The sequence below is a fragment of the Helicoverpa zea genome, chromosome 12 (assembly GCF_022581195.2).
Source record: "Helicoverpa zea isolate HzStark_Cry1AcR chromosome 12, ilHelZeax1.1, whole genome shotgun sequence".
In the NCBI taxonomy this organism is placed as follows: Eukaryota; Metazoa; Arthropoda; class Insecta; order Lepidoptera; family Noctuidae; genus Helicoverpa; species Helicoverpa zea.
Window position 1 is genome coordinate 6,917,422 of NC_061463.1, and position 12,759 is coordinate 6,930,180.

Below are 12,759 nucleotides of genomic sequence, written 5' to 3' on the forward strand. Positions count from 1 at the left end.
CCTCGTTCACGCCTATTGACGGGGATTCTCGGCAAAAAGAAAACCCCCATTAGATTCAATAGATGGCGCTGCAGTCCGTGTAGTCTGAGGCGAAAAGTTTGCCAGTTGGACCGCTAGTTTTTTTATAATTAATGCTTTTAAAATTAATTAATTCATCATTAATTAATCAAAAGAACTTATGTAAAAGAATTAATTTTTTATTTGCTCTTAAAAATAGAGACAGAAATCTATACCTTCCCTATGCTCATGTGATGTTAAGAAACGGAACGCGATACCGCCTTAAATGTCAAAAATCTAAAGCAATACATACGATACATACACACTGAATTGAAAATCTTTCTGTTTCTGTGAAGTTATAATCAAATAAGAAAAAATAATTATGGATGACCCGGAGTTAGACAAGATTAGACAACAGCGATTGGCTCAACTTCAGGCTCAACACGGGGTGAGTGCGAATGAATCATTAATGGAGGTTATCTCCGGGTCAATCTGTTTTTATATTTTTGGAATGCACTAGAAATCTGTATAATTTTCACTACTAAAATTCTTTTAAGGGACGTCTTTAATCAAATATTTATGTTGTTGTTATAAAATTGACTGGTACTTTCAGGGGACAGGTGATCCGAATCATGCTAAACAACAGGAAGAAAGGATGCAGGCAATGGAAGAAGCCAAACACACAATACTTGCACAAGCACTTAGTCAAGACGCCAGAGCCAGACGTAATAAAATATTATTTGTAATAATCTATCTAGGACACAATGACAAGATAGGCTTCTTTTAATGAATCAATATTTTTGTTACAGTGAACACAATTAAGCTGAGTAGACCAGAAAAGGGTGCCATGGTTGAAAATATGATCTGTAGAATGGCCCAAATGGGTCAAGTTCGCAATAAAATTACAGAACCAGAACTAATACAACTCCTAGAGTCGCTGAACCAACAAATGCCTAAATCTTCAAGCACTGTGAAGTTTGACAGAAGGAGGGCCGCTCTTGACTCAGATGATGATGATTTCTAGCACTGCTTAATTAAGTTTTCTCATGTCATAACACTTATACTGCAAAGTCTTAACAAGATATTAAATGCTTATTTATATGTAATACCTCTTTTTTTTCTGAAACTTAAAGGTACTTTTTAACTTTAGTTGGTACTTATTTGTATAATAATAAACTTTCATGATTTTTAATGGATTATGGAGATTTTGTTTTGTTATTTTTCCTCATTGTTGTATGTACCTAACTGCAGACAGTTTGGTGAATGATAATCTTGTGTTGTATTTTATTATGGATGTATAATTAATGAATTGACAGCTGATCAATGCACTAAGTATTAGTAGATATGAGGATTATACGATTATCTACCCAAAGCCACCTTCACACATAAGTTCCATTTTGTAAAAAAATAAAATCCTTGGAAATTGGACAGAATAGGGCAACTATATACTAACACTTACCTAAATGCTGTGCATATTAACTTCTGCAATTCTCTGATGTTCAGGCCAGGGATCTGAAGTTGTGGTAGTTACAAGATATTTTAGTGGCTGAATAAGTGAACACTATTTCGTAATTTTTATTGTAGTAATAATCTTTTGCCGCTGACCGTACGTAGGTACCGTTTTTCGTACGTATGCTTGTTTCTACGGTGATCTTGATAATCTTGAAGTAGCTACCATACCACGTGTGGCGAGTTTCGGAGAACCAGTAGGTATGCTATGCTATGCCTAGGTGATACCTATGGGTTATCTCGTGATGCAGCATTGCTCCCCGACAAACGCTTGTCGTAATCTGGCGCTTGAACCGCGTAGTGTAGCCTAATGAATTTTGTATGAATAGACCTTTATTGAAATAAAAAAAAATACTACCTACTTATCATTATGTATTATACCAATTATTACCAAGGCACCGGTTGTAAGGATTGTTTGATAGCGTTATCGAAGCTTAGAAAATTAAATACTTATATTAATTAATCGGTAAGAAGTTATAAAAGTCTGAAAAATTTATCTAATTTTCACAATGAAAAGTGACCCGGCCGTGTGCAATGTTACGCAGAGAGCTGTCAGTGGTGTTGGCCACATGTTTCGCCTTGGCCGCGGCCAGGGGATCTCCTCACGGTGACGACATTAAGGAATTGTTAAAAAGTATCGATTCACGATATTCCGATAATGTGTTTGAAGACGCAAATTTAGATGTGGTGAGTTGGGTTTCTATTGTTGCTATTTTTCTTTCATTAATAAACTAAAGCTGTAAGCACCTATTATGTAGGTGTAGTGGTAGATCCCTCTTTCAACTCATTATGATCTACATTTCATATTTCGCACTTTATAATAATTCCAGCCTGGCCTTATCAGAAAATATCGCTATCCACTAGAAGTTCACAATGTGACGACAGAAGATGGCTATATATTGGAAATGCATCGCATTCCTCACGGCCGAGACGCTAACAACGATCCGAATAAAAGAAGACCAGTTGTGTTTGTGATGCATGGACTGCTATGCTCATCTGCTGATTTCGTTCTTATGGGTCCGGGATCAGGCTTAGGTAAGAATCATACTCAGACATCATATCATAGATATTCCTCGAGTTTGATCTACCTATTTACCATAGGTTACCACCGTTTTAACGCAAATGAACACTAATTTATATTTTTGCCTAAGTACCTAAGATTCGAGAAGATTTCGCAATAATTTAAAAATTTGCAGGCTATATCCTCGCAGAGGAGGGCTTTGACGTGTGGATGGGTAACGCTCGCGGTAACTACTACTCCCGCAGACACGTTAGGCTGAATCCTGATGCAATCTTGAGCACCGCATTCTGGAAGTTCTCTTGGGATGAAATGGGAATCAGAGATTTGCCGGCTATGATTGATTACGTGTTGGAGGCCACAGGAGAGCAAAGACTACATTATGTTGGACACTCACAGGGCACCACAGCTTTCTTCGTGTTGGGCTCAATGTTGCCTGCATACAATGCCAAAATTATTTCAATGCAAGCATTGGCCCCAGTGGCATATATGGCTCACAACAAAAACCTTCTTCTGAAAATGTTGGCACCCTATTCCAATAATATTGAAGTAAGTTCATAAACTGCTAAAGAAAAATAATCATTTCATTTAAGGAAACTTAGGAATAATTAAATCGTTGTTACAATTCCGAGTCAGAGGCCGTCAGGTGGATTTCAGACAGCTGGGTTTGTCAGATGATAAAACCGGCAGCTCACTCGATAAGAAGATAAGGAAACTCGCATTACATAGGTATGCCTAATGTTTGTTTTGCATCTTGCAGAGTATTGCTTCTTTGATGGGAATCGGCGAGTTTTTGCCTCACAGCATTATCTTCACATGGGCCGGGGAGGCACTGTGCCGCGATGAAGTGGTCTTCCAACCGATATGTAGCAATATTCTCTTTTTGATTGGTGGATGGAACGAAAACCAACATAACGCGGCAAGTACCTACATGAAACATTTATATTAATTTTAAATTAATATCTAAGCATAATGATAGTTAGGCAGGAAAACCCATTAGGTACCTAGCAATCTTATGCACTTAGTGATGAAGTCTGATCTAAGTCTAACAAATTAGTAGGTACGTAAGTAGGTAGATGTTAGTTGTAGCTACCTACCCAAAGCAGGACAAAGAAGAATGTGGTCAGGTTAGAAGAAGCTCTGGGAAAAATATGGGAAAGAAAGCATGGAGTTATTTACTCTCCTAGAAATGAGTATAACCTGTGAAACACGTTCTGATTTCAGACCATGATGCCGGTCATCTTAGGGCACACTCCGGCCGGGTCGTCGGTGAGACAGCTCGCTCACTACGGACAAGGAATCTCCGGCAAACAATTTCGTCGCTATGATCATGGGTCTGCACTATCTAATTATAGGGCATACGGGTCAATCAAACCACCACGTTACGACTTGTCTAAAATTACCACTCCAGTGTTTCTTCATTACTCCGACACCGACCCATTGGCTCATGTCGAGGACGTCGAAACATTGTTCAGGGAATTAGGTAGACCAATTGGCAAATTCCGAGTTCCACAGGCTACCTTTAGTCACATTGATTTCATGTATGGTATAAACGCAAAAGAATTGGTCTACAATAGAGCCATCAACCTTATCAAAGCTATGGACGCTAATGCATTCGACGATGAACTATTACGAAACCAAATTGATTTTTCATCAAATTAAAGAGTTTAATGAATAAAAAGTCTGATAAAAGTGACGATTTCTCGCCTTTATTGCCCACGTAAGTTGAGTTTTATATTCATTTCCTCAGAAATATGCAGTTAAACTGAGTCAGGAATGTCTTCTGGAATCATAGAATCTTCTTGAACCAACCCGTCGAGAATGGGGCATGTTGTAGGATAAGCACACATTTCACTTGCATGTTTAAAGTAGGTAGCAGGTATTCAATTCTTATTTTTAAGACTGATTTCATGAGTCCAGTGGCCAACCATACCGATTACTGAAAAACAGTGGAGAGGTAGGCACATAAATAATTAAGTTATCAAATTGGTTACGCTTTCATTGTGATTGTGTGAAAGAAATACGATACGGATGAAAATAATATAACTTGTAAAATGCTTCCAGAATTCAGATAGAGAAGTCATCATAAGGGCAGGAGGATGACGATCATATTGATTAGACTTGGCTATCTAAGTCTAAGTAGGCCACATTTTTTTTGTCATGAAGGCAAAATTTAAAAGTGCAAAACGATTTAATTGCATTTAGGCATTGTGTCTCGTGTTTGCGAGATTATAAGCAAAAGAGAACCAGATTGGTCGACGAGATCATTAGCAATAGAGAGAGGGTTTGTGGTAGGTACTATCCAATAAAAACGTAATTAAACAGACAGCTGATAACATGGATTAGCAGCGGTAATGAGTTGCAATAAGTGGACATTCAATCAAATATTGATAGGAAGGTAGATAAGTACTTACTACCTATTCTGCGAGAAATCAGAAAATTAATTGGCCAGCAACAAAAAAGCCTGACCTAATGGAATTTTTGTTTGCAATTTCTGCTTAATATACAGGAACTTTTGATTTGTTTACTGATATTTTGACGAATTACCTTCATTATCTTACCTAATAGATAACATAGGAAAATGTGATATCCTCGGCATTACGGAAATTATTAGGAAGGTATACCTAACGCTGAACATTATCGTCGGTATCAACTACATACATTGAATGCCAGTTGTTATCTTAGATCAATATTATTTTAATTCATTAACTTGTTAAACTAGGTATCCGATAGTCACAAAAAGTGATTCTTGATTAGTAAGTATACAACACACCTAGAATAACAAATTAAATTGGAAGCAGTAACTGTATTGAAGCCATCGTCACCTATGGAACTTGAAATACGTAGTAGGTGTACCTACCTACGTACTAACAGCAGTTTTATCGTTTTTACATCACATTAAAAACATATTCTTATCGAAGTCCACGAAAATAAAACATAATATTAATTACTTTTACCGAAGTTATAAAAGGCGGAAATATCTAATTGCCACAATGAGAAGTGGCCTGGCTGGGTGCAATGTTACGCAGAGAGCTGTTCGTAGTGTTGACCACTTGTCTTGCCTTGGCCGCGGCCAGGAGATCTCCTCACTATGAAGACATTGACGAAATAATGAGAACTTTTAATTCACGCTGTTCAGATAGCGTACTTGAAGACGCAAACTTAGATGTGGTGAGTTGTGGTTGCGTTCTGTTACTGTTACAGCCTTTTTATCGTCCCACTGCTGTGCACATTCAGACCTCCTCTCACGCGGAGAAGGATTGAGCATTAATCACCACGCTTGCTCAATGCGGGTTGGTGATTTCAGACTTTACCTATAGTCCAGGTTTCCTCAAGATGTTTTCCTTCACCTTTTATCAGCCATTGGTGTCAAAGATATACTTAGAACGTACTTACATACAAACTTAGAAAAGTTGCATAGGTACTTGCCTGACCTGGAATCGAACCCACACCCTCATACTCTTGTGGTTGGTTCTTTACCCACTAGGTCACCACGTCTATTGATCTTATTTTTCTTTTATGACTGAAATAAAACGTATACGATTATGATTGCATGGGAGGGAATGGGGTTTTCATACAACTTGTAATTATCTACCTTATAGGTATTTTACACGTATAAATAATTCTAGCCTGGCCTTATTAGAAAATATCGATATCCAGTGGAATCCACAGTGTGACGACAGAGGATGGCTATATATTGGAAATGCATCGCATTCCTTACGGAAGAGACGCTAACAATGATCCGAATCAAAGAAGAACAGTTGTGTTTGTAATGCATGGACTGCTGTCTTCATCTGCTGATTTCGTTATTATGGGTCCAGGATATGGTTTGGGTAAGTAGGTTAGAATAGACTTATCTTTATCGGTGGACAAACGGGGATAACATATAAAGGGCTATAATTCAAAAGAGTCCAGTAGGAGGTTAAATAATTTCTTACAAACATGCATAATTATTCAATGTATTCTGAAATCAAGCAAAGGGTTAGTATTAAGTTATCTAAGTATCGATTTAATTTTAGCATAAAACTTGGTCCTGACACGAATAATTAATTACCTCATTTTTTGCGAGGAAACGTGATGATAACATAAACTTTAAGTCATCACGAAGTCAAATAAATACTTATAATAAAAACATTATAATTTAAACGTGGTTTTATGTGGTATTGGTGTTCATTGATTCAGTCGAATTTTCCAAAAACCTACTTATAATATTTGTTTTCTGTTCAATAATTCACAATTTCGCAGCTTATATCCTCGCCGAGGAAGGTTTTGACGTATGGATGGGTAACGGTCGCGGTAACTACTACTCTCGCAGACACGTCACTCTGAACCCTGACGCTCATAAGAGCAATGTATTCTGGAAGTTCTCTTGGGATGAAATAGGAAACAAAGACTTGCCCGCTATGATTGACTACGTATTAGATGAGACCGGAGAGCAAAGACTACATTATATTGGTCACTCCCAGGGCACTACGGCCTTCTTCGTGTTGTGCTCAATGTTGCCTGCTTACAATGCCAAAATTATTTCAAGGCATGCATTGGCTCCGGTAGCATACATGGCTCATAACAGAAATCCTCTTTTTAAGATGTTGGCACCATATTCTAATAAAATTGAAGTAAGTTCTTTATTATAGGTAAGCAGGTGTAAGTAATGTTTCAAAGTGCTTGCATGTAATGATTTATTTTGCAGCGTATTGCCTCTTGGCTCGGATTGGGTGAGTTTCTACCTCACAGGATCATCTACACATGGGCCGGAGAGGCATTATGCCGTGATGAAGTGGTATTCCAACCGCTGTGCAGCAACATTCTATTTTTAGTTGGTGGATGGAACGAAAATGAACAAAATACGGCAAGTACTTCTATTCAATAATAATGTTTTTATTATTCACTGTGTGTATTGTACCTAAACTTAATTTTTGATATTCATATACTCATGATTGCAGACCATGCTGCCCGCTATTTTCGGCCATGTTCCGGCTGGCGCGTCTGTGAGGCAACTCGCTCACTATGGCCAAGGAATCTCCGGGAAAGAGTTCCGTCGTTACAAATATGCGTCTCCACTGGAAAATTTTATAGTATACAGGTCATTCAAACCACCACGTTATGAATTATCTGAAATTACAGCTCCAGTGTTCCTTCATTACTCTGACGCCGATCCGTTGGCTCATGTTAAAGATGTTGATATATTGTTCAAGGAATTAGGAAAACCAGTTGGTAAGTTCTGGGTTCCTGAGTCTGGTTTCAGTCATATTGATTTCGTATACGGTATAAATGCTAAAGAGTTAGTTTACAATAGAGTCATACGTTTTATTAAAGCTATGGACGCTAATGAATTTGACGTTGATGGTGACTATAGAAACACCGATTACGGATTACAAAACTAAATTATACTTATTGGTCAGATACAAGTTGTATTATTTTTAGGTCTTACCGTACGCTGTGAACCAATAATACACCTTTTAGCCCCAGCTCGACGATGCCGATCGGTACAGACAATAATGACAAACCGCACCACACCGTACCTACCTACCTACATGAATTAATTACTTACACGTTTTAGATAAGAAAGTTAATCAGGAATTAAAGTGAGTTGACCCTTTGGGAATCTTGAGTAAAATAGGTACCTAAATTATATACTTAAATAGAACCAACGTCTAATGTGACTAGGTTAGATTCTTTTGTTCTTTATAAACTTGACTATATTTTTGTACATACACATTTGTGAACTGTTTGTTAAAAGTATAAACAAAATGGATTTGTGAGACAAGTCAAGCTGGCGACTAAATTAATTCAAGAAACGAGTCTTCTACTTCACGCACGTGCCGTTTAGGTAAAATTCTCATAACTCTCTGTTTTTTGTAATTGATCGATTTGATGATTAATTATTAATGATATAAACGTACCTATTAAATCTATATTTGCATAAACATGTACGTGATTCGCTGATTATATCAAAGACATTACCAGAGCTCATTTATCTGAAATACCTAATAAAAGAAACAGCCAAGTGTGAGTAGGAGTCGGGAACTAAGGGCTCCGTACCATTATCATAAAACTTATGTTGTCCGTACTTATGTTGTGTGAGAGTCGTCTAAAACTATTTTATATTCTAGATTTCAGTATTTCTTGTTATAGCGGCAAGAAACTCATCTTCTGTGAAAATTACAAGTGTCGTACTATCACGGTCCATGAAAAACGGCCTGGTGTCTGACAGGAATACGGAATAGTAAAAGTCCGTGGATGGATAGCAAAATGTAGGTTAGAGAAGCTAAAAATGATCCTATTCAGAGAAGACTCAATGTAGTCTGGATGCACTATGTACTACTTACGAAGATAATGTGTCATCCAGACCATCAATTGTTACGATTTAGCTACAATTACTGCTCCAGTGTTTCGTCATTACTCGGAAAGTGATCCAGCTAGAGTCGCATGCTAATGATGTTGATAGATTGTCAGGAAACTGGGTAAAAAAAATATATATTTTTATTTGCCTTCACCGACGATAGCCGACCCCAGCATAGTTGAGAAAATGGCTCGGAGGATGATGATGATGATTTGCCATCACTGCAAAGGAATTATTTTTCATGTGTAATCTACGGTTGGAATAAATATGAATAAGCGGGTAAAACATTTTCATTACTGCTCAAATATGGTAATATTGCAAGAACCTACATAATTTTACACCAACCTACTCACTTGACTTCCAATCTTAACCCAAGGGGTTTCGAGGCCACTCCACTTATTTGTCACAAAGAACAGTCGAAAGTAAACATAGTTTCTTGTCTTCTAAAGTATAAGTCTTACAGATATGCCGGCGGCTGAGGTTCAAGTTATAACAAACAGCCGCAACTTGTATGACATCATAAACTTTTTATTACAGTCGATTTGAAGTTCTCGGCTTGTTTATGTAGGCGCGCAACTTTGCCGTCCTGTTAGTGTTGTTCAACGAGATCTAAACAAAATTATTTTGCTGATAACTCTGCCTCTGAATCTGTGATTGTCTGGCTTTTTTATGTAGGCGATGGAAATATGTCTGGATTTTTATGTAGACAATGGAATACGATGGTAGTTTTGTTTGATGAATCGAAATAGTTGTAATGGTAATGCTACTGAATATTGTACCTACAAGAGTTTTTGACATTAGTCTTCTTACTTCTGATCGACTGTGTTATTTTTCAGTAGAGGTTATGATAAAATACAAGAAAATCTTATGTCTTCGCGAGGTTCATTCAATTTTATCTGACAAACAATTAGTAAAAACACCATTAGTAATAAGTACCAGTAAAAAAACCTCAAATTGATAGAATTCATAGAATTTATTTTCTTTCATTATATTCATTAAATCTTTAATTATACCATTTGTTACTAGCTATTTCTAATTTATTTCGGCACAGTCTTGCGGTTTACATAAAAGCTTAGTGGGCATCGAGCGATGGGGTCTACGGCGTAGCAGCACGTAGTCACGTAGCGTAACGCTTTGAGATATTGCATAGACTGAGTGCACCGTGGGAACTAATATTTTTTACACTTTCTGTATAGTAAATAAAACAACTGACTACTTTGCCCAAAAAGTATTTCATATAAAAAAAATAATCTTAAAAATTCTATAGTTTCTAGTAAAATGGGATTATCAATACTCCGCTGTCCGTCAATTCGTACACCAGGCTATATCTCATGAAACATGATAGTTAGACAGTTTGAATATTCACAAATTATTTATTTCTTAAGCTGCTACTTATTCCAAAAAATACTTGAAACTGGAATAACATCATTTTTCAGGGGGTGCTTACCCAACGAACGTGATTTCTCGCGTTATTGATTTTGGTAAGTATGTACTCGAGTCCGACTCACACTTGGCTGTAATTAATTCTGGTGTTTATGCCTACACCAGGTCTGGATAAAAAGACTTAAAATCTATGTTTATATGATAATAGCTTCATTATTTATGATATCCATGTAATTAAAAGCAGATTCTGCCTAAAGTTTTGGCAAATCATAGATCTTAACTTCGATTGTTGATATTATCGGAGCTAAATCCTTTATCTCGGTTAATATAAGTCGGATATTTGGCCATTTCGAATGAGTAGTTATCTGCTGCAAGAGAACAATGTTACACGGGGGGTTGTTCGTGGTGTTGGCCACATGTGTCGCCCTGGCAGCAACCAGGGAGTCTCCGCATGCTGACACCGTAAGACAGTTGTTCCAAAGCATTGACATGCGACATTCAGACAACGTGTTTGAAGACGGACTTTTAGATGTGGTGGGTTACTTGACTCTATATAACAGTACTTATTTAATTTTAGTTGTTAATTATATTGATTTCTGTTCATTTCCAGCCCGACCTTATTAGAAAATATCGTTATCCAGTAGAAGTTCACACAGTGACGACAAAGGATGGCTATATATTGGAAATGCATCGCATTCCTCACGGCCGAGACGTTAACAACGACCCGAATCAAAAAAGACCAGTTGTATTCTTGATGCACGGAATGGTTTCTTCATCTGCTGATTTAGTTATAATGGGCCCTGGCTCCGCTCTAGGTAAGTGCCTTTTGTTTGCCAAGTCATACAACCTTTGGATATTAATGATGCCAGTTTGATTGTATGTAAAGTTATAATCTTAAATTATGTTCGCAGGCTATATCCTCGCAGAGGAAGGTTTTGACGTGTGGATGGGTAACGCTCGCGGTAATTACTACTCACGCAGACACGTCAGTCTAAACCCTGACGTGGGTAGCACATTCTGGAAGTTCTCTTGGGATGAAATAGGCAACATAGACCTCCCGACTATGATCGACTACGCATTAGAGGTGTCAGGACAAGAGCGACTGCACTACATAGGACACTCGCAAGGCACCACATCGTTCTTCGTTCTAGGATCTCTGCAACCAGCTTACAATGACAAATTTATTTCTATGCACGCTATGGCTCCATCAGCTTATTTTGAACATATCGAAAACCCCTTTTTAAGATTAGTGGCGCGCTACGTTAATAATATTGAGGTAAGCAGAATATGTCCATTATTGATATTATTTTACTGTCATTTACCCATACCTACTATCTATATATTTTTTTTAGAGGCTTGCATATTTGCTCGGTACCGGCGAGTATCTGCCCAATAGTGAAGCTCTGACATGGGCTGGACAGAACTTGTGTCATGATGAAGCAGTATTCCAACCGATGTGCAGTAACATCGTGTTCTTAATTGGAGGATGGAACGAAGATCAACACAATGCGGTGAGTGAGTTCAGGATTGTCATCATGATTTTATACTTCTGCTAGCAGATTTATTCGTTTCCCGAGGGTATTAATTCCCGCACCCGGATAAAAAGATTGCCTATATGATATTTTAATATATAAGCTGTTACTGCCAAGATTCATCAAAATCCATTAAGGTCCTTTTTCGTGAAAGAGGAACAAACATCCGTACATACGTACTAGAATTTTTTCATTTATAATATTAGTAGGATATCTAAATTTAAGTAAGGAAATAAACTCATTATATGATTGCAGACTATGATACCCGCCATACTCGGCCACAGTCCGGCTGGTGCGGCCGCGAGGCAGTTCGTTCACTACGGCCAAGGTATCGCAAGCGGAGAGTTCCGTCGGTACGACCATGGAAATGTACTGTCAAATATAAGAGCTTATGGGACATCCCGACCACCAAATTATGAGTTATCTAAAATAACTGCTCCAGTGTTCCTTCATTATTCCGAAAGCGATCCATTGGCGCATGTTGAAGATGTCGATAGACTGTTCAGGGAACTAGGTAATCCAATGGGTAAGCTTCTCGTGCCGATGAGCAAATTCACTCACCTTGATTTTATATACGCCATTGATGGAAGGGAATTACTCTATGACAGAATTATTGATATAATGAAAACCATGGACGCCAGTAATTTTTATAATGTTTAATGACTTGAGAAATCGATGTAATATCAAAATTATCTGAATTTTTAATAGGCATGGTTTGGTCAATGTACAAATAAATGCTCAAATAAAATATAGATTTTCTTTTGGTTAATTTTTAGTTATGATAACCATTGACACATTTAGGTAGGCAATGGCTGGATCCACTGATAGGTAAGAACTTTCAGGCCGTGTTGAAAGTACCTAGTGGTTTGTTATCCCTCAAAAGTATTTTCTGACTTACTCCGATGCCCGTAGATTTAAAAAGAGTTTGAAAACACTTTGTACCTACTACACTAAAAAATAAAGCAATAGTTTAATTC

General features: G+C 37.5%; 3 protein-coding genes and 1 pseudogene across 3 annotated transcripts; all 4 read left to right on the forward strand.

Moving 5' to 3' along the window:
* The first annotated feature begins 271 nt into the window (after positions 1-271).
* On the forward strand, positions 272-1,103 carry LOC124634927 (programmed cell death protein 5). The gene is made up of 3 exons (XM_047170615.1): positions 272-445; positions 611-722; positions 807-1,103. The coding sequence occupies exons 1-3, from the start codon at positions 380-382 to the stop codon at positions 1,019-1,021; spliced, it is 393 nt and encodes a 130-aa protein (XP_047026571.1). The 5' UTR covers positions 272-379; the 3' UTR covers positions 1,022-1,103.
* An 899-nt stretch (positions 1,104-2,002) lies between these two features.
* LOC124635368 (lipase 1-like) lies at positions 2,003-4,220 on the forward strand. The gene is made up of 5 exons (XM_047171246.1): positions 2,003-2,193; positions 2,337-2,541; positions 2,703-3,073; positions 3,285-3,443; positions 3,749-4,220. Exons 1-5 carry the CDS (start codon positions 2,041-2,043, stop codon positions 4,184-4,186), a joined length of 1,326 nt encoding a protein of 441 aa, XP_047027202.1. The 5' UTR covers positions 2,003-2,040; the 3' UTR covers positions 4,187-4,220.
* Positions 4,221-5,542: 1,322 nt separating this feature from the next.
* LOC124635231 lies at positions 5,543-7,963 on the forward strand (annotated as a pseudogene).
* Positions 7,964-10,467: 2,504 nt separating this feature from the next.
* Positions 10,468-12,530, forward strand: LOC124635113 (lipase 3-like). Its single transcript, XM_047170906.1, has 5 exons — positions 10,468-10,784; positions 10,861-11,065; positions 11,162-11,526; positions 11,603-11,761; positions 12,038-12,530. The coding sequence occupies exons 1-5, from the start codon at positions 10,632-10,634 to the stop codon at positions 12,440-12,442; spliced, it is 1,287 nt and encodes a 428-aa protein (XP_047026862.1). The 5' UTR covers positions 10,468-10,631; the 3' UTR covers positions 12,443-12,530.
* The last annotated feature ends 229 nt before the right edge of the window (positions 12,531-12,759 follow it).